We start from the raw sequence: 21,171 nt of genomic DNA, 5'->3' as shown, positions 1-21,171 counted from the left end.
TGGTTCCTTGCAGTTAGAGTTCAGAGAAATAGTTTCAGGCTCATAAACTGGCATTTTGTTTGGAAAAAAAATATGAATGGGAGTTTTTTAAAATAGGAGACTTATGTGTGTCTAGTTCTGCACTGATCAGAAGTCATCTCATTTTGTCAGTCATCTGGGCTTGGGCTCCAAATATTGTAGAAATTAATAAAACTTGCCATTTCAGAAAATCATGGGAACTTAAGACTTTGCATTAGGGCTGTGTTCAGCCTTGGACCAGGCTGATTCTGTGACTACCTGATAATGCAGTGTGACAGGACAGTGTGAGGAGAAGGCTGACAGTACACATGGTGAAATAGTGTTTTGCGTTTTGTTTATTTGCTTTCCCAGAAACAGAGATCTGCGGTTTCCTGGAAAGAGGAACTGCGTGGAGCACATGTGTACAGGCTGTAGGCTCTTGCAGCCCTCCAGGCTGAGTCCCTACAAATCATTTGGTTTTTAATATATCTCCTGCTCTTCTCATTGCCTCTCTGCAACCCCTGTAAACTACATGCTGGCATAAGTCTCTGAGCAAGGTTTAATTCAGAGATTTATTTGGCACTGTTCACCAGCATGACGGGGGTTTAAACGGGAGATTTTTTTTTTTGGGGAAGCCTCAAGAGGCAGCTGCAGTTTCAACAGCTGTGGCTTCTTCTGGTGCCGGCTGCCCCAGTGTGCCCTGCTGCACCTGTTGGCACTTGAATTATGGTCATTTTGTGCATAGTAACTTAATAAGGTGAAGCTGGATTTTAATAGAACAAGCTGACGCTCGGATGGGGATTAAGGCAGTTTCATGAATCCTTAAGGGAAAGGGAGGAGCTATGTTTAAGGGCAGGTAACGGCACTTCCCTGGGCGATGTCTGTTCCCATTGTTACTGCACAAGAGGTATTTCAGGGGTTTTTGCCATTGCCCCAGTGCTGATTCCCAGACATGGAGCTTTTCAGGGTGGCTGATATCTCTTATTACTTTTCAGTTGTCCATAAAACTATAAATAGAGGGGGTGTCTAGGATCCCTTCCTAATAGTGCTGCAGACCCACTGTTGCAGCGTTATGGAGGGGATTTTGCTGGGAAGAGTGGCTCTGTGTGACACCACACTCCCCCTGCAAGCAGGACCACCCTGGCTGGTGTTGGATCTTGCCTGGTGCACCAGGGCAGGTGTCACCATGGGACCTATGCTGACACCACTTACCAGGTCTCTTTCTGCCAAAAATGTTTAAGTGCTGATGTAGTAGGTAGTTCTCTAATTACTCCTTCCAGTCCCCACAGGAAACACTTTTCAGATTAATTAAAGTGACCTCCTGGAGATGTACATATATATATATTTTTTTTTTTCATAAAACTTTATTTTGTGAAATACAATATACAGAGTGGGCTTGAGCAGCTTTAGAGGAAAAAAAGACTTTATAGGCACAAAGTGACCACAGGGATTTATTGATGTTTTATTTTTCCAAGAGATTACGTTGTTTCAATGCAAACAACATGGAAAGAGATGCTTGGGATGGATGTATCCTGGATGGTAGCAGGTTATTCCACCCAGAATGCCTTGGTGAAAGTTCACTTTTTAAAAATGAAAATGTAGTGACCCAGAGGTGATAACCAATGGATGCACTGGTAAAAAGTGGTGGGGTTGGAGGCAGATCATCCAGTTCTATGCAGTTTCCATGTTCGCGGTGACAGACTGAGCAAGAATTTCAGGCAGATCTTGAGTGCCATCTGGTTGTTCTGAATTTGACTTGTTCTAGGAAGGAATTGGAGAGTTGGATTTCAGATCAACATTGGCTGAGGAAACACATGCAAAATGACAAACTGAGCCCTAGTTCTATTTTGAGGTGCTGTTTCAAACAGGAGTTAGGAATGTGTCTTTTCTGAGGTAGAATAACAGTTCAAATAAGCCCACAGACCCACAATATTTTATGTTTGTGTTTTAAGACTGCTGCTGGGTTTTTCTTTGGACAAAACAGCAGCATATCAAGGTTGTGGGGTTTTGTTTTGCGTTTTCCTTGCTCATAGAAAGACTGCTAAATGATTGGGTACTTCTGAAGTCCTCTGACTATTGATCATGACTGCTAGAGTACTCTTTCTCAGATAATTACAATTTTGTTTGAAGAGCTTTTCTCAGTAGTTCATACAGGTATTCAGGCTACTCTGTCTTTACAGAAATTATCAGAAAATTATCAGAAAATGTTGCTTAGATTATTTTTTAAAAAAAAACAATCTCAATGTGCTCATAAGAAAAATGTCTCAGGCTGTCAGTTTGCATAGCTTAAACTCTAATTATATATGACAACAGATATATAGGGTGATGTTTAAGGCTGAGCACTTCCATGCTTGTGAATAAACTAACCATTTCTTTTCAGCTTGGGTACATTTGAAAAATCCACTAAATAATGTTTCCAATTGTTACAGAGCTGTGAACAGGACCCAGGAATCGGCACTCCTGTTTTCTTTGGTCTTGGACAACAGTCTCATTTGTTCTATTTGTATCGTTAGGGAGACAATGCTATGTTGATTTGGTAACCTATATCTAGCCGTGGGCATATAGAAGCCTTTAAACTTAGTGAACAGACAAAGTTAAGTGTGCCAATGTGAAGAACATACCGATTGGTATCTGGGGAAGTCCACTTAGACAGATAAGATGTGCTTTACAAATGCTGTGGAAAAATAGAGATATGATAGTTAGAAGGAGCAGCAAACATTACTTTGGGAAATACCTTTAAAAATAACATCCTTTCATGAGCTGATGGCCTTAAAAACACATGTTGCTGGTTGGATTTAACCCAACATGGTAATAGAAAGTTCTAAGGGCTTAACATTGTACAAATCAAATTTTCTTCCTGCTTGAGGATGATAAGACTAAATATATGACCAATAGAGCACTTTGTCTAAGCATTAGCTGTAGGATTGGATCCAATCAGTGCAACTGCTCTACAGAAAGTCAGAGAGACAAGAGGTCTGGTGCTGGCCAAAGGAGCCTTCTCTGCTGTGGCTCTATCTAGTCTTTTGAGTGGTGTGACTGCAGGCTGCGTGTTGCAACAGTTCTTTTCATGCATAAGCCTTTCATCCTAACTCAGTCGTTGCTTTGTGAAACTGATTTGCCTGTGAAGCTGAAAGCCAACTGCAGTGAAACTCTGAGAGAGAAGAAATGGATGATAAGAGGGTGTTGAACTGTTGCACCTACCCTCGTAGTTGATGCAGCCATTGGAGTCTTCCTGACCTTTCATGAGTTCATCTACTTCCTCTTCTGTCATCTTCTCACCTGCGGAGTGCGGAGCGCTTGGTTAATTCTTCTACAGACTCACAACGTGAGGCTGAGCCCTACAGCTTTTCCAAAGGCTTTCCTTATTTTCTGAGTTAGTAACAAAAAGGCCTATATATGAACTGAGCTTTATGAATTTTAACTTTCTTTAGAAGTTCTCTGTGTGCATATAGACAGAGGTTCTAGTTATTCCCACAGAGTAAACAAACTATGCAGCAAGTCCTCTTCCTTCGTCCATGTGTGTTACCTCTCTGAGGCATACAGCCTTTTCTCTCTGTTCCTCAAATAACAGGAATTCTTAATACCTAGTCTGAATTTAGAAGTAATAAACCAAGCCTTTTCCTTTGTGATTTCTACAGAGTTTTGTGTTTGTTTTCCTTATGGACTCCCAGTTAGGAAACCTGGAGTCTTGTCTGGCTTAGTTGCCTTCTGCCTCTGAACTGGTTAGAGTATCTTTCCTCCCTCTCTTACGCCTTCAAACAGCACCTTTTTTTCAAGTGCTTAGAGACGTGATAATCCCTTACCCAGAGTAGCCAGTACGTGGCGGAGTTCAGCCCCCATGACTGTGCCATTGCCTTCCTTGTCAAAGACACGCAGACCTTCAACAAAGTCTTCGTAGGTGCCCTGTTCCTTGTTGTTGGCAGCTGCTTGTAACATGGGCAGGAACTCTTCAAAAGTAATTTTCTTGGCATTCATCTCTGGAAAGAAAGCACCAGTTGCTGCATGCTAGACTCTTCTGTATAAGTTCTTTTGGGATATTTGCCCTGAAACATGGGAGAACCTCCCACCTGATTTGCACACCTCTTGCCTCAGGATTTGGCAGTTCCTCTGCAGAATCAGACTTCTATCTTATCATGGGAGTCAGTTTTCACATCCATCTAATTTTTTTTAAAATCTTTCTCTAGCCTTTTTCTCACATTTATATGCATATGTGCATTTTGCGTTTTTCTTTCAGAAGTTAAACTTGCTGTATGAGTTGATCTTTGAAAAGATTTTGGGAGTGAGGGAACTACAAAATACAATAAAACAGAAATCTTGGGCCCCAATAAAGGAAAAGGTAACCAGAATAGGATGTCATGACTTAGACAAACCCCTGAGATTGCTGACATGCTACTGACCTCTTCGGGGTGGTAGCAGAGACTGTTAGAGAAAGAATAAACTAATTAAAATTAGGAATGTCCAGTGCAGGAGGTGTCCAAATTTACTATTGATGTGTTCAGTGTGGAGGTTTAAGGACTTTTAAGGTTAGTGTGTCTAGCCACTTTGTTCTCATGAGCCTGAGTTTGTAGTCCTCAGTAAGGCCTTTCCCAAATGTTTTTGTTGGAGAAAGACTGCCTAATAAAATGATCATGGTTTTATTTTGTTTTTTTTTTCTTTTTCTTTTTCCTCATGCATCTTTCCAAACAGCAGCCATGATCTGGGCAGCGATAAAATATGGAAAATATGTGGAAACATATAACAGACTTCTGAATATACAATTGTTACAGAAACTATTTTACTCTCCAGCTATATCAAAATTCCTATCAGTTATGACTGTAGTTACTTAAAGCCCTATCATGGTCTTACCTGTGTGTTAGTCCTGAAGAGCTGAGTATCAGTGGTTAGAAATGGACTTACAGCTCCTCAGCAAGAGCTGAGGCACAAATGGACTGTGAGCAGCAATGAGCATGTGTTACATCCACACCAAGTTGACAGCAAAATGGCCTCTACACAGACTCCTGCCTATCCTAAGGAGAAGGATTTCCTCTTTCTGAGTGCTGTATTCCCTATCAGCATCATCATCAAAAGGAACCGGAGAAACTGTGTGTTGTTGCTGCAGAGTCCCCCTCGTTCCCCATTGGAGCCAAAGCTCTTCTCCTCCTGCTGTAGCTACTGATGTTGCCTAACGACAGTTTCTCAGCCTCGGGAGGGGCCCATGGGAGGCTGTGGGCTACTTACCCTCTTTGCTGGGGTTGCCCAGGATCTTGTTGACCTCGGCATTGGTAGGGTTCTGCCCCAGCGCCCGGATGATATCGCCAACCTGGCTCAGGGTGATCTTGGCATCACCAGTCCTGTCAAAGAGGAGGAAGGCCTCCTTGAAGTCTGCAAAGGAAAAACAGCAGTTAAACTGAGCCAGTCAGCTCCCTGTTGACAAAGATGTGAGCCTGTTGTCTCCTGGCACTGTTCCACCAACACTGGGGGAGTTAGCCAGGGGAATCTTTGGCCCACAATCCCAAGAAAAACTCCTCCCCTCTGACATTTTGGTTTCACTATTTTTAACCTTTTATATCTACCTTTCACAGCTTTGCTGGCGCTAATAACCCTTAATAGCTCTATGATTGACCCCACAGTTATTTTGAGCATGGGGAAAGATAAGCTTTATACCGACATTGCCATTCAAGAACAGGTTTCTTTATATGACATAGCAGCAGAAGGTAAAAATGTTTTTATCCGCTCCACCATATCTCACCAGAGGACTGGGACTGTTCTGTCAAAGTATCTGACAGTGCAAAATGTCTATCTGCTTCGACGGGTCCTGCCTGCAATCCCAGCATCTCAACCATGCAGTTGAAATGAAACTTGAACTTGAAGGTGAATTTCAAATGGTTCTGCTTTTGTTTTCCCTTAAAGTTGCCTTACAATGACACTTCTGCCCATATTTGTTCCATCCTCTGGCCTTTTTGGTCTGTCTCTGCTTCTCACAGATGCATGAAAATCCACTTTTCCCAGTGGTAGTACTTGTGTGGTGCCTTATTCCAGGGTGTATGCTTTGAGACTTAGCTTCTTCCAGTGCTGTCAAGTGATCCTTGCTGCTGACCAAGGACTTGAGATACAGACAGACATTCTTTCTACAAGAAACAGCACAGGTGGTTGCCTTCATTGCATTGCCAGTCTTCATCTTCTGTTGCACAGTTCCATGTTAATCCATCTTTTTAGGTTTTTTAGAGTATTTGTTGCAATAAATAATGTGTTTTGTAAGAAGAGGGAAGAGGGAGGGGCAAAAGTCAGGGGTCTAGCCAAAAAGCAATCTTCGAACCTTGTATGTCAAGAGCATCTTGGGTCGTACTGTTGATATCTTCTGCACTACAGCGTCTGATGATGCTGTGTTTTAGCTCCGAGTCATACAAGTGAAATCTTTCCCTTGGCCATGATGTGCTTCCAACGTCTAAGACAGGCTTTGTGTTTCACAGGCTGTGTAGGTGGAATACTTTTTGTGCCATAGGGCAGATCTGAGAATAAAACCACGTTTCAAATCATGTCTTCGTTCATCTTGTGCTGCAGATGTCTGATGCAGAGGTATTAGGGTTCCTGCTTTAGCCATCTGTATACCACCTTAGTGGAGGAGTTGCTGGCACCCTGTAAAACCACTGATAGAAGGTGTTGGCGTGATAGACTGTAATCTAATCCATCTGAAACTAATCCTCTTACTGTCTGATCTGAGAGACCTATACCTCCAATAACCCCTTACAGCTTTTACTGCAGGTATGAAATCAGGGCTTTCTGGACCTGTGTAGAGCCTCCCCCACCAACTTGATGTCAGCTCCTGCTCTAACAGCTGAGGTTGATAGAGCTGCAGTGACTTAAACCACGTGAAGCGATCTTTCATCAGGTGTGTTAATAGCATTTAGCCTGAGGAAGGTATAAAACAGTGTCCGTTTGATATTAGCAAAGCCATCTGGAGAGCTTCTCTGTTTTGTAAATCCTGTGAAGTTTTATGTTCACTGGATTCTGAACACCACTTCCTGGATTGGAGAAAAGATCTGAATTTATTTTTGTCTCTGCCTTGCATTTCACTGCAATATATCTTTGCTGTGGGGTTATAGTTTTTAGCGTTTGGCTTTATATATATAGCTAGTCCTAGTTTATACCTTGGCTGGAATAAGCACATCTAGAATGTCCCTGTGAGAAGGGTACTACACAGCTGCTGATGCACCAGCCTGTGTGGTTGGAAGTAGTTACTAAGGGTGGGAAATCTCTGTTCCTGGCAAATTCTCTTTCATGTAGCTTTTAATTGCTCTGCTTGGTTCAGTCATCGAAGCGTTACAGCAGCTGGGTGATCTGAAATATGTGGGGAAGCCAAAAGAAGTATTTTGCTTTGTTATATGTGCCAGCAGCTTTGAATTGATGGCATTTTTCCATAAGCCCTCCCAACTCTTTTACAAAAGTTTTAGAGTTAAAAAAGTGAGGAAGAGTCCAAATGATCTTATGTGACTGTGAGTGTTTGGACTGCAGGAAGAGAAATGTTTTCAGCCTCACTTACTGCAGTATATTTGTCCTTATTGCTTGGGTGGTGTAATCCAGAACAGGCTGGTGTTCAGGAAGTTTAGGGCTCTCTCCTAAGACCTGCTTCTAGCTGTTATTCACCTTTTGGATTTCTAGTAGATCCTTGTATCTATCTTCCATTCTAAATACTTTGTTCACAGCGAGAAGTCAACTACATTTGCTATTGAATTTTTGACATTTTTTAAAACCTACGTTATTTAATACAGCCCAAATATATTTAAAACAAATATATTTAAAACACTCCAACACAGTTTTCCAGAACTTCAGTGGGGACTTCTGTTCATGTCAGAATTTTTAATCAGATCTTTCTAGAAGATTGAAAAAAAAGAAAAAAAAAAAAAGGAACTTGCTGGTGGCTTGTGAAACAGAGAATACAGCAAGATGCTTAAGAATTGCAGCATATCCAGACTATTGTGTTTATAAGCAACAGTTTACACAAGTTACTTATTTGCTATTTCCATACTTCATGTATGTATTCACAGTAAGAAAACCTTTGTTCCTCTCCTTCTACGACATCTCCTGGCAAAAGTGACATGTAAGCCTCTAGCATCTTCTGTTCATGTAAAATTGCAACGTCTCTGCAGCTAAGTTAAATTTTCAGCCCAGTCCCTCCTTCTGTTGTCCTTCATCTGCCTATTTCCCCCCTGATTTTGAAATGCAAGACCTGTTTTCAGCTTCTTTATGAGTGGCCAGCACAAGAGCACAACTGAAAAATGTTCAGTAGATAGAGGTGGTAACACCTATTTCGTCTTTGTACTGGGGCATAAACTTCTCAGCTTGGGCAGCACATAATACCCAGATGAATTACTTGTAAGTCTGTGGTCAGATTCTTGTTCAGCATAAGTCAGCACTGCTTCTCTGAAGTCAAGAGTGTGGTGATTTATACCAGCTAAAGTCCTAGCTCATCTTTTTGTAAAGGTTAAACTTCTGAGCCCACAGCTCCTCTCTGAAACCGTGTACATGTAAAACACATTGGCGCTCTCGTAACTTACCATCCTGTTGCTCCTTGGAGAACTCGATCTGTTGGAGGGAAATCAATCACAAAAAAATAGCTTAGGAAGGGGGGGCTGGGGGAGAACCTATTTTTTTTTCTAAAGCATCCAGCTCAATCCATGAGTCATCTTCCAAAAGAGAAAAAAATGGCCTGTCAGATACGCAGGAGTTATACGGATAGCAAAGGAGCTCTTAAGACTAGTGAATAAGTAGCATTTGTTAGCCATTATGTTCCCCACTTTGTCCCCTGTTAAACTGTAAACTTTTAGTTCACTTACCATTAATTTGGTCAGGAGTGAAGGACTGCAGTTGGGAAGAAAGAGAGAGAAAAAAAGAGAACTAGTACTGCTGAAAATGCACTGAGAGAAGGCAAATAGCATGAAGTAGCTGAGCACTCTCACATCTGTCTTGCCCAGTGTAATTAGGCCCTAGCAACCCAACCTAGCAATTTGTCTTTTAAAAATGCATCACTGGGTCTATTCTTAAAGATTTCGTTAAAAATCTGCATCTTGGAGAAAGCCAGGGTTTTGACTCTGGCAATAAGCTTCTAAACAATAAAAATCTGAAGTCTCTTAACTAACGAAGAACTCATTAATGTACTATCAGTTCATTTACTGTTTTAGTATAAACCTATTTTATTAACACCATTTGAAGTAATGCTGCTTAACAAGCAGCTTTTTTTCCTACATTAACATAGAAATTAAACCAATCTCTTAAAGTTTGTATTTCAAATTAGTTTTTGGCAGTACATTGTTTCATAAAGTACTAAACTATGATACTTTTCTTATATAAAAATATTACTATTTTCCTTTGCCACTGTAGCAAGTTGCATCCAATTTAAATTAAAAAAGAGCTTAGCAGACAGCACTGGCAAATTTTAACCCTTCTGTCTGAAGCTACAGGATCCGCTTGTCTACTGTTGCTTGGTACAGAACTTGAGGCTTACTGGAAAACCTCACTTAGTCCTTCAAGTTTAAGGAGGAAAGCCAAGCAAACTTTAAACTATGTTCTGATCTGTCCTTCCCTTCCCCCTCCCACCCCCGCTAGAACTAAGTTGAGCGAGAAGCCTGATTTACTTATGTAAAATACACTGGCTCACTGCTAACATTAGCTTTCCAGTGGACCCACCATGGTTGAGATGGACAAGCAGAGCAGCAGACAGGCAGGAGGGACTAGCTGAGAGGTCTTGAGAGTGGTCCTGCTTTCCTGGCCTTTCTTCCCTTATTTATCCGGCGGTGCTGACGGCAGTGCCTGGATTAGGTGTCAGAAGGAAGCAGTCCCTCCCCTTGGTGAGTTCTTTAGCTTTCTTAGGGCAAAGTGACAGGAGGTTCCATGTCTTGATCGACATCTTATGATGGCTATTTTTAGGAGGCTGGAGAGCAGCAGGGAGTGGCAAGCAGTAAGTTTGATTCATGTCAGCACTTTCTGGGTCCATACCGTCAAGAGGAGGTATTCGTTGTCCGGACCTACCAAGTGAAAGATTCTATTTCTCCAATAAGCTATAAAGTCGGTGAGCAAGGAGCATTAAGGGTGAGAGGTGCCATGTGTTTGCCCAGCTGCCTGGTGTCACACATGGCTTGCAGGTTGTGTGTTAGATGCAGCTTGACGGTCCTTGTACCTTTATTGGGCTTTGTGCAACCCTTTATGTGGATAGTGGAGTGCTCAACATTAGCCCAGTGCTGCTGCTTGTCTGCTCAGTGCACTATAGTTGTTGGCACCGAGCAGAAGATTAACCTGTTGACAGAGGTGGTGTCTGACTGTGAAGCTTGTTTTCCACACTGGTCACCTTTTTCAAAATTTGAACGTTAAGGAAAATATTATCTGTGCCTTTTGGACCCAACTGTATTTCTATGTTAGTGCCTGATGCACAGATGTACCCTGCAAGGCAGTGAGAAACTTATGTTCACAGTGGCCTGTGCTCTCTAGGAGCATTCTTCCTTTAGGGCTAGGTTTGGGCAGGCAGCAGCATGCTGGCTTCAGAGCTAACTGGTGTGGTGAGAGGAGGTGCTGACGAGTTTTTTTGTGATGTGGAGGCAAGGGAGGAGCCATGATAGAAGCAAAGACCCCCAAAAGGCTTTGTGAGCTGGAAGGATGCCTATTCCTGGTGGGGAAAAAGGTACTTGCTTTTTTGGGGAGTGGAGGGGTCATGGTGGGAATACAAGTGGGTTGTTTCTAGGTAGGCTTCAGGAGGTAGAGGCAAAGATCTAGTCCCACCATGTAGCATCCTCTAACCCCAGGCCAGATCTCTAAACTGATGCTGTGAGACATTGTAAAAGGATTTAGAAAACTTTGCTTTGAAATTCTTTTCTCCGCCACCTCAATTGGGTTAAGAGCGTCATGGAGCTGGTGTGAGAATTGTTGTGTGACAACAAATTCCCTGTTGCAAACTCAAATCCCTACTCTAATTTCTATTGATTTTCTTTGTTAAGCATTCACTGCTCCTGGTTTTCTAACAACAAAATCTAGTTAGTGAGGGAAACTTTCTCCTTGTAGCTCACTTAGTTACCCTGAAGATAGGCATAACCTTTGTGAATGTCTCTCTTCAGTGTATTGAGGGCTCTGAAATAATCAAATCCAAGCAAACTTAACTTCACTGATTTATTTTTTTTTTTTAACTGAACAGTCAAAATAGGTCACAATGTTTGGTTGAATTTGAGACATTAACCTCCTGCCTCCAATTTTAAAAACTAAAGATACAACTGAAAAGAATTTAAGTTCTCAATTTTAGCTGGAAAACATTCTGGCCACATTACTCTCACTTTTTGAGAAATAGCTGGGAAATATACTGATTATGTAAAATGCTCAACTGACAATCTTCTTTTGTCTTTTCTGTTAGCCTCTGAGAACAGGGATGTATTCAGGGCAAAGTGTAGCCATGGTGAGGTGTGCTTGTGTAGAAAAGGCATCCATGTTTTTGTCTGAGTTAGCTGATTAGTGCTGGCTGGGGCTGGAACTTGGTCCATGAGAAAGTTAATATAGATCTTGGCCATCAGTCCCAATACATTAACAGAGGAGCTTGCTGAAGACTTTGGCAGAGCTGAAATGTTACCTGGGTCAATGCAGTGTGTCACCTTTTGTGGAATTTTACTTCTGCCCTCAGACTCTTGCTCTCCCGTGTTGGCGACTGGGAAACGTTCCCATGAAAATAGGATTTAAAAAAGTAACAAAAATATAAAGGAAAAATTAGAGTGATTTTCTTGAACGTTCTTTTCTTACTTGCAGATGAGCTTTCATAGTTGGCTACAATGAAACTCATGCCAAAAGACTTTAGATGCCAAGTGGAAAATAATTGGGGTGCATTTGTCTAGGGTGTAGAAAACTGATACCTGGATTAGCCACCTGGCTTGAATGGGCTATCAGATACCTATAAATTGAGATGGCTCTGTGTATAAGCTGATTGATCTTTTTAACCATGTGAGACTTTGGCTCAGAATTCAGATGAGGGAAATACTAGCACATCACATCAGCCCTTTGTTTCATTGCTCATTCTTGAAACAAAGCTCACTAGACAGAGCTGTGCTGGGGATAAATATTCTACTATGGGCATGTTGCATTCAGTTCAATTAAGAATTACTCTGCTTTAAGCCAGTAGGCTCTGTTGGGGGCTTAAAAAGCTACTTGCTTTGAGTAAGGTCACCTACACCTAAGTGACCTATTTATAGGAAATATTTCAAATGCTCCTTAAAAGAAATTAAAGGTAAGATTTCTGATTCTGGTCCCAGTTATATAAGGTTTTGTAGTCAGGGTTATATGCAATTCTATCACCAGTTTAAGACTACTCAATCAACACAAATCTTTATTTCCAAATTATGATTGAAGTTCCTAATTTCCCAGCAAATTGCTGGTTCATCGGCTGAAGGGCCCCTGACCCTTGCAGTGTGGGGCTCTGCTCAGCTAATTTAGGCTGAGTGACAGTTACTTTCTGCTCACTGTAAATGTGTAAATGTCTGGACAGGGTGAAAAGCCCTGGGAAAAGATGCTGCTGTTAAAGCATTCAGATGCTCCAGCTGCTTGTTACCCTTTGGGCAAACTACAGAGAAGGGTATTTCAAACTACAGTCTCAGGTATTTCAAAGTACTGTCTTTGTGGAAGAGACTGAGAACATATCGAGTGTCTTGGAAAATCAGAGGGCAGAAAATTGGAGAGTCCCCTAGGATACTCACTGTATATTTAGCTTTCTATTCAGGACTAGAGATTTTTATTTATTTATTTTTATTTTTGGGTGGAGACAAGCTAGGATTTTGCCTACAGCAGTTCATATGATACCTGCTCACTGTTAATGCCTGCTCCTTGATTACTACAGCTGTACATATTTTCTAGTAGACATCACTGAGTGCAGGATTACACAGCTCTCAAACTCTTCTGAAAAGTGGGCTGTCATTCTCCTGTCCCTCACCACAGTTCAATAACCTGTGCAACCAATGCCACAGATTTTCGGCTGCATCTCATTTAAGTGAGAATCAACAGCCTGATGTTTTTTATGAGGCAGGGAAACATTAAGAGTAGATGAGTTATTGAGAGAGTTCTGTTTTGAGAGATACAGTTGAAGAAAGAATAAAAATGACCACTGTAAAGATAGGTGAGAAAATTGTGTATGTGAGATCATGAGATTTAGAATAATACTTCAATATCTTATTGAGTTTAATGGACTTAACTGCAGATGCATTAGAGGTTTTTTTGAAGCATTCTATGTAACTTTCTAGTTCATTTACTTTTAAAGCTTTTATCTTCATAGTTGCTTTATAGTTGTTCAAAAACTTCTGGATGAGCCTGGCCAAGTAACTAATGTGCCTTTTTGAACATCCGTGAGTGAAATATTCTCTAGCTGCACCGCTGTCCACACCGTTTTGAACAGATTTCATTGGCTTCGTGGGGGAAGGATGCGTTCAGTTGTGCTCATTTTTACAAGTGTCCCTTTTCGAATTGCATTTGGTTTTGCGAGAATGTGTGTAAGGGGGAGGATGTGCAAGGAAATGTGAGGCTCTAGAGCCTTGCTCTTCGAGGAATTTTTTTGTTTTAACGTGCCTCCTAGTGGCAGTGTTAGGGTATTGACATGATTTAAACTTACTACTTGACATTTAAGTGCTATGTGCCTTTTGGCAATGGGTCTAAGATGTAATAAAGCCTTAGTGAAGTAGGGGCAAACTTCCAGCTTGGCTGCTTCACATCTCCTTACAGGCAACTTTTTTCTTTACTCGTCATTGGCTAAATTAGTCACTACCTTTTTGCTTATGTAAGATAAAATCAGATATCTTGTTGCTACCTTACAATCTATCTGTACTCTAAGGTGATTTAAAACAGTATTTTGGAAATATTGTGAGGTGGTTTTGATTTACTAGGTGATAAGAGAAGGGCTTTGCTACCCAATCCCTGCTAATACTTGAGATTACTCTCTGAGCTCTTGAAATGTTACTCTGGATGTAATTTACTTTAAATTCCACTGTTTCTACCAAAGTTTGTCCCTCCCCAGACCCTCTAAAGGTATTTTCCAAATAAGTTTCCAGGTTAGCAAAAGTTAAAGTGTCTACTAACACATATGGACAGTCCTTACTTTTGAGGGACTCCTTGCTTAGCAGCACTTTAGGAAGAAAAGGAGGCAAAGCTCTTCTAAAACTTTCTGGAGAGAACTAAGTGGTGGCTTTTCTGTTTGCTTTTCGTTCTGGTTTTCAGCAGTGTCCCAAAGAAATGTCTTGGTGTGTGGCTGGTGTCCAAGTTACCTGTCCTGGGACACCTTTATGCCATGCAGTGATTTAGTGACTGCCACCAGTGTGGCTCTGGCACCAGTGTCAGGGTACACAGGGGCAGGACATGTGGCTGGGGCTACTCCGGGGTGGATCCGCCTCAGTGGTCAAACTGGTAGAAGAAAGCTAGTCTGGGTGGCATCGCACAGGCACCTTTACATCCCTTAGGGCTAAGTCATATTCGCACTTGTCCCCTTCCTATCTGAAAGGGCACTTGGGATTGGTGACCTTGTCCGATGGGTATGTCAGTCTCAGGGAATCTTTCTGGAGTCAGCGCTGGAGCTGGCTCAGACAAAATCTGAAGGCCTGTGCCAAAAAATTTCATGCAAAAACTTGCCAGTTCCTAAGAAAGCCCTTAGCACTGTGAGCGAAGCTACTGTTAATGTTCCTGTTCTCACTCCACAGTTTCACATGGAGTTTGTCTGCAGCGTAATAGCTCTCTGAGCACTTCGTATTGACGTTTGTGGTCCTGCTTGCCTTCCAGCCCAGAAGCTTTCTGTCAGTGCATTTTAGTGAGCTTCTCTCTCTCTCTGGTTATATTTGATGCAATGTCTGTTCAGAGATGACCTACTTGAGTAGCGAATGTAGTAAGAATTAAGGACACATGGAGAAACACTTTTTACTGCCTTAAGAACTCTGTATTTAAAGCCAAATGCTAGTTTTCTTCCATGCAGCAGGCTTTGTCATGCATCACACAGTCACACAAGTCCTTTACTAGTTGATAGTTTTAAATTATTTTTCCCCTGAACATATAGGCAGTTTATCTGCAGTTAGGCATGGCAGAATTAGTGTTCTGGGATTTCAGACTTGAAAACACCAGCGCAGGGTGCCTTGTGTGCTGAATGAACATCACTTATGCCATGGATACTTGCAAGAAACCAATCTCTGTCTCTGCTCAAGAGAGGATACTTGGATATGTCTTCGATTTACGTTCTGGTGTGACACCAGATCAGGGTGCTACACGCTCACATCGGCATCTGCAGAGCAGAAGCCTACGAAGTGCTGCACTCAGCATGTCCAGCATCCAGGTGCCAAAATGTCACAGTTAATACTGTGAACCTGGGCTCGATCCAAGGACTAGTTGTGTGTCCTGTGAAGGGCCCTTAGATTTCTAGTAAAAAAACCCCCCACACTTTCTCTGTTGGTGATAGGGACTGAGTTAAACATATTGCCCGGATGGGAAGTTTATCCATTTCCCACTGCCTCGGTTATGAAACCAAGCATGAGGCATCTTTGCCTTTAAAGTCTCATCCCAGTTATTGCAGACACAGACCCATAGTGGTGCCCTTCGTCAATTCAACATTGCTTCTCAATCAGGCTTGTGTGGGAGAAGGAAGTTGACAAAACAGACGAGCTGTCTCTTTGGGAGTCTCCTTGGCCACAGCTTTAACTATGGAATCCTTCATGGTCTGTTAAGAAAATGACCCCTATGGTTGTTTTTCTTTTAATCCTGGCTGGTTGCTGGTGGCAACCTAGAGATGCATCTGTCACCCTGTTCTGTTCTGACTTTTGTGATTTAGTCTTTAACGTTTGTAGCTATTGTTCAAATCCAGGCCGTGCTAGTAGTAGGGAGAATTGGAAATACAAATTTGGTCTGGAAAGGCTTGTGCAAAGCAGATAGGGTTTTATGTTGTCTCCTAGTAGAGGGAAAAGAATCTTCACACTTTCAATTATAAAAACAAATGCTTTCTCCCTGCCTTAACTGTCTTCCTGGAGTGGTTGTACTGTAACCTCAGGTGAGCTGAGAAAGGGCTGAGTTTAGAGATTTGAGTCTTTTAGCAATTACTTATTCCTGTTACTCAGTTTTATAGTCAATAGATGGTGCTCAAAACCAGAAAAACCCATACCAGCTGCTACTTACACTAGCACATGACCCAATATTCCCTGTAATTGGGTTAAAGTGAGGGGTAAAAAAAAGAACAAAAGAGGGTGAATGACCTGTCACCACTTCTGATGGTGACAGGTAATTTTGGGGTGCTTGCATTTGCAAGAACCCAGCTTGATTGTTCTTAAGGAGGGGGCAGAAAAAGCCTCACTTCCAAAGTGTGTACTCTGGAAGGCTCAGAAAACCAGATTCCCTGAAGGTGGATCAAACAGGGCATCTCTGAGGAGCACCACCAAAAGAATCCTTACCTGTGTTTGTAAATCACCACCTTATTTGTTCTGGAGAACATTATGCTCCCTGAAGTCAATTTGAAATGAGGTGCACTGCCAAATGTGTCTTATTTGGCTGCTGTAAACCCGGATTAGGCAACTCCAGCTGTAACAGAAAGGGCTGGGATGTCTCTTTATAAAAACTGATAAAGCTGTTCTGTGTGTTTACCTGCTGTGTGGCTCCCCAAATCATCGGGATGCTGCAGCCTGGCATTCCCAGTCACCTCTCATTAGCAGCAATAATTCCCCTGAGGAGTGGAGGAGAGCCCACTTGATACCTTTGTTTAAAGCGCGGGAGGCTTTGACACCACACCTGGTAACTTGGCACAAAGAGCCCCAGGACAGGATTATTCATGGAGTCTTGGTACAAAGGTAACTTTTAAGTACTCCCTGACTCCAAAGTTTTGCTAGAGTTGGTGCTGTGCCTTTTCCATGCTGCAACTTTGGTGGCTGAATGGAAAGATTCAGGATTAGTTATTGCTAATTAAGGGTCTGGGCTGAAACTCCGAAAACCTTCATTCTTGACTTTGCTGCATCTCCCAGGCAAATCACTTCAAAGAAGACATCGTTTCCCTCTGCTGCCTGAGCTCTCAAAGTGTGAGAAAGCGTTCCCCAGGGGGCCAGCTGGGACCTTGGGAGGTTGTCCAGTCCCTGCCCCTGCTCCAAGGCAGGATCATGGGCACCATGGTTGTTCCTGGTGCTTTCTCGAAGAGCCCGGCACTGGAGGTGCCACAGTCTGCCTGGGCAGCCCTTGCCTGACGTGGGGCCTCGGGAGAGAGGGAAAGATCAGGGACAGAGAGGGGATGGGTGTCACCCTCACAGGCAGCCTTGGTTTCTGCATCACCTTGTGGCCCTGGTTCTGTGCTTGGGTAGGCTCTCCTGCTGTGGTGGAGTCTGCCCTTACAACACCTCAGAGGAACCCTGCTCCTTGCCTAGTAAAGGCAGGACAAAGAATGGGGGAGATACTTGCAGAAAGGTCTGTGCTAGTGACAAGCCCGCAGGGCAGGGGGCTGTGCCACCCACTGCGTCACAGGGCAGTCCTGTTACCTCTGTCACGCTGCTCCTATCTTCACCTACTTGCAAATAGGGAATATTAAGGCTTATGGGCTGCCATTAGTGTTAAAAGAATAGTTCAATCTTACTAGCCCAGCTTTTTTCCTTTGCTTCAAAGAGGAAAACGTTTTGTCTGAAATTATCTTTCAAAAGAAAGAGAATTTAGGAAGACTCTATTATTAGTCTCAATGTGACAAAACCTGGAGTGCTCTCTGTGCTACCAGTATATATTTCCTGCTGTTAGGGAGAGCTGTATAGGTAAAAAAGTGAACTCTGAGGTGCCTCAGACTGCAGCCTGCCATCTTTTAGATTATAATATACTATTGAGTCTATTTATGTGAAGATATATTAGCTAGGATCACTAAAGTTGAAAATTCTATTTTCTCCTAATGAACTGGACATAGAAAACTATCAAATCATATTAAATTATTTAGTAAAAAATCTAGCTTGTGTTTCCCTTCATCTCTGGAAATGAGTGAAATGTGAAGTCTAATCTAATTTTCAGACAGTATTCATAAAACCAATGGGGTTTTCATGTAGTCTTTACTGTGATCACTCAAAATATTTCAAAAAGCTTTTTTTTTTTTTCCCCCCTCCCTCTTGTTTTACTTTCCCAGTTGGTTCAGCTTTAGTATTATGAGAAGCTGCATACTCTTTCAGAAAAACATGGATTACTGATTGTGAAAATTAAAGTAAACTTCAAGAAATTTCACTAAATGGGTCATCATCTTGGGACTATGTGTCTTAAGATACCTGAAACAGAATTCATCATGAGATAAAGATGAGAAGGTCTTATTAGGAGTCTTTGTACTCCTTCTTTTCTCCATAATAGGCACTATTCCTTATGTAGAATGTAGCAAATTTGTCCTGGGACCAATCAGCTTATCAAGTAGGTGGAGAATAACTATTTATAGCCCTGCTCAAGAAACTGGTCTGTCTCTTAATCTCTTTAACTGTTTAACTTCCCTCTTCTTTTTCCTAATTAAAGAATTTCCTGACACGGAGGAGTTTTCTTCGAAGGTCATGGGTCAAGGCAACAGTCAGTGACGTGAGTTGGCACACAAAGTCTACCGATAGTGGGAGATCGAATGGAAGGGCAGTCAGAGGGAAGCCTCCAAAAGACTCTTCCTTTTTTTTGTTTTCAGCTTGTAGCAAGCTGCCATTTTTAAGCAAATACGTGAAAGTGAGCGGAAATAATTTGAAATGCTTCCACCCATGGCTTTCTGGCTCATGGTGTCTATCAATGTTTGCTGTACAATGCAAATGAAAAGAATATAGACAATACTGCCAAATCCCTCTGGTTTTTTAATCTGTTTTGTTTTGCTTTTAAAGATAAACCATGCTGACATCAAAACACATGATGAAAAGGTCATCAGGTGGTTGCAAAACGTTTGGAAGGACTTGAGAGGAAACTGCAAAATAAGGTTTGGGTTTAGTACAGCGCTATGGGAAAACGTTGCATTTCAAGTTTCAGTAACCCTTTCCTGTCCTCGTGCACTTATTTTAGACTACTTTTGAGGGGCTTTATAGCTTTTTTTTTCTTTATTAAATTTAGCTTTACCGAACAAGTCAGACTGATTCTGACTTGGTAGAAGATTCCGAGGGCCACACTCCAAGGTACTTTTGAAATCTCCAGGCTTCACTGTTAGGTTAAATCATGCACCATGCCTTACACCTCTCCAGCTCTTGCAACAATCAAAACCTCAGGCAGGTCCACAAATCCATCGCCTGAGGTTACTCATTCATTTCAGTGCAGTCCCCAAACCGGAACCAAATGCATGCAACGTTTCACTGCAGGTCTCAGCCAGGACTCTGCTAACTTTCCCCCTTGGGTCTGTGATAGCACACGTTCATCCATTTACCTTGATGCTCTTGAGGTCGATTGCAGGTTCTTTGGGTTTAGCTGGCGCGGCTGCTGGTGCTGGCGCAGGTGCCGGTGCTGGTGCTGCCGCTGCTGCTGGTTTCTTTACATCCTTCTTTGGTGCCATTTTGTGTTGCTTAAACTTGAAAGTTAAGGTGCCGCCCCACAAAAAAACAACTTTAAAAAAAACACCCCTAAAACCTTAAAAGTGATTCCTGGGAGAGGAGCAGTGGTCAGAATGAGCTACAGCCCGTGCCCTGGAGGTGGACCCGATGTGCTAAACTATAAGGGCATATATATATTTCACTTAGTGCCTCGTACAGTTCTGACACATGCAGCTGGATTGGACAGCTTGCTAATCAAGGGGGATGTCATTCCAGCTTGAGCTATAAATGGAATATAAGAGTACAGGGCTTCATAACATCAAGGGACTTCAGTGGCTTTTCCCATCTCTTTTAAAAACCCCGACCACCTCCCCTGTATTTTTGTTTAATGCGTGCAAAGGAGAGGGAAATGTGACAAACCCGGTTTCAGATCTGCTGTTGACATTCAGGCATGGATTAAACAATCCTTTTTCTCATCAGAAGTTTAGTTCTGCTTAAATAATAAATCTTCTTTCTTTCCTTCCCTCCCTTTTTCTCCCATGCCTGTGTAGCATTCCAGGAGGATTCAGTTTCAAGTAGGAATTTTGACTTTCATGGCTGGGAAGATCATCAATTTCCAACCTCATTTGCCTCTCTCCCCACAGCCACTCACTCCTCCTCTGCTTCCTGCTTTTACAAGGAAGTGTGTTGATCAAGCAAAGGCTCTGGGTGTTTAAAAATAAAGCAGACAAATATGGAAAACACTGCAGTACCTTCAGCCAAGGCATCTCTCCCAGACTCCAAGTGTCTTTCAGCTGTTCTTACTATTCCTTTCGATCATGTTAAGACCATGTTTAAAACTGAAAATTGCTTCCTTTAATCTTTTCCTTTGATCTTCTTCTTCCTCTATTGAGATAAGCTGTGCCCTGATAGAATGATGATTAGGTGGATGTTATGTTTTCCCACACAAAAATTTCCTTTTTGTGATGTATTTATGATTAAAAACCAGCTATCGGACAAAGGAGGAATTTTGGTTTTCACCTTGTTTGCCTGCCCATCCTGTGTCTCTTGTTTATCTTTCTACCCTCAGTTTCCTGATGGAGCTCCCTGCTCTACAGAAGACACAACTTTTAGGAGAAAATGACTTTTCTCTTTTCAGTAGACTCTTCCAGCACAGCAAAACCAAACTTAATGGTTCCCCTTGGGTCCACACGACTGAGGTTTTTCTGCAGAAAAATCCAGGACTGCTTTCTCTTGTCCAGTAATCTCTCATTTACTTTCCAGGCTCCTGAAGTTCTGTGCTAGTAGGTGCAAGGCTTTTCATGGGCCCCATAATTCTATCTGCTGAACTATATTGTGGAGGGGTTTGTAATTAGAAATTTAGAGCCTCAAGGCCTGGACAGACATTTACATCTGACAGGGTAGCCATGCATTTTAAGCTAACGTGTTTTTAAGTAAGGTAAACTTACAAAAATGCACACCAAAACAAGGATGGAAAGTGGCCAAAGGTATATTCTCATGTAAGAAAACTTGTGCTCAAAGTTCTTCTTTGCTACAGCCCATGACCTTGAGCAAGAAAGTTTTGGAAGTTGAGTCATACTAATGCATACAATTTGAATACTTGATGCGGTCTCTGCTTCAGAGAACACAGACCAGGAGAGATTTTTATTTCCTTTTTTAATATCTTTAGTTTTGGCAGTACTTTGGGACAAAGAGTCTGTGGCTTGTGAGCTCTGCTGGCTGCCTT

General features: G+C 42.1%; 1 protein-coding gene across 2 annotated transcripts; it reads right to left on the bottom strand.

Annotated features, from left to right (window-relative positions):
* Positions 1-1,435: 1,435 nt before the first annotated feature.
* MYL1 (myosin, light chain 1, alkali; skeletal, fast) lies at positions 1,436-19,624 on the bottom strand. 2 transcript variants are annotated; one of them, XM_009879154.1, is made up of 7 exons: positions 19,343-19,624; positions 8,532-8,559; positions 5,215-5,358; positions 3,801-3,974; positions 3,199-3,276; positions 2,619-2,671; positions 1,436-1,758 (listed from the first exon to the last, which is right to left on the bottom strand). In XM_009879154.1, exons 1-6 carry the CDS (start codon positions 19,466-19,468, stop codon positions 2,643-2,645), a joined length of 579 nt encoding a protein of 192 aa, XP_009877456.1. In that variant the 5' UTR covers positions 19,469-19,624; the 3' UTR covers positions 1,436-1,758; positions 2,619-2,642. The 2 variants fall into 2 exon arrangements, with proteins under 2 accessions (XP_009877456.1, XP_009877457.1); XM_009879155.1 differs by lacking the exons at positions 1,436-1,758; positions 8,532-8,559; positions 19,343-19,624 and adding exons at positions 8,811-8,835; positions 9,661-9,710 and having other exon boundaries at positions 2,622-2,671.
* Between the last annotated feature and the right edge of the window lie 1,547 nt (positions 19,625-21,171).

The sequence above is a fragment of the Apaloderma vittatum genome, unplaced genomic scaffold (genome assembly GCF_000703405.1).
Source record: "Apaloderma vittatum isolate BGI_N311 unplaced genomic scaffold, ASM70340v1 scaffold36251, whole genome shotgun sequence".
Taxonomy (NCBI): Eukaryota; Metazoa; Chordata; class Aves; order Trogoniformes; family Trogonidae; genus Apaloderma; species Apaloderma vittatum.
The sequence above is the reverse complement of the archived record's forward strand: the minus strand, read 5'-3'. Positions and strand labels throughout refer to the sequence as shown.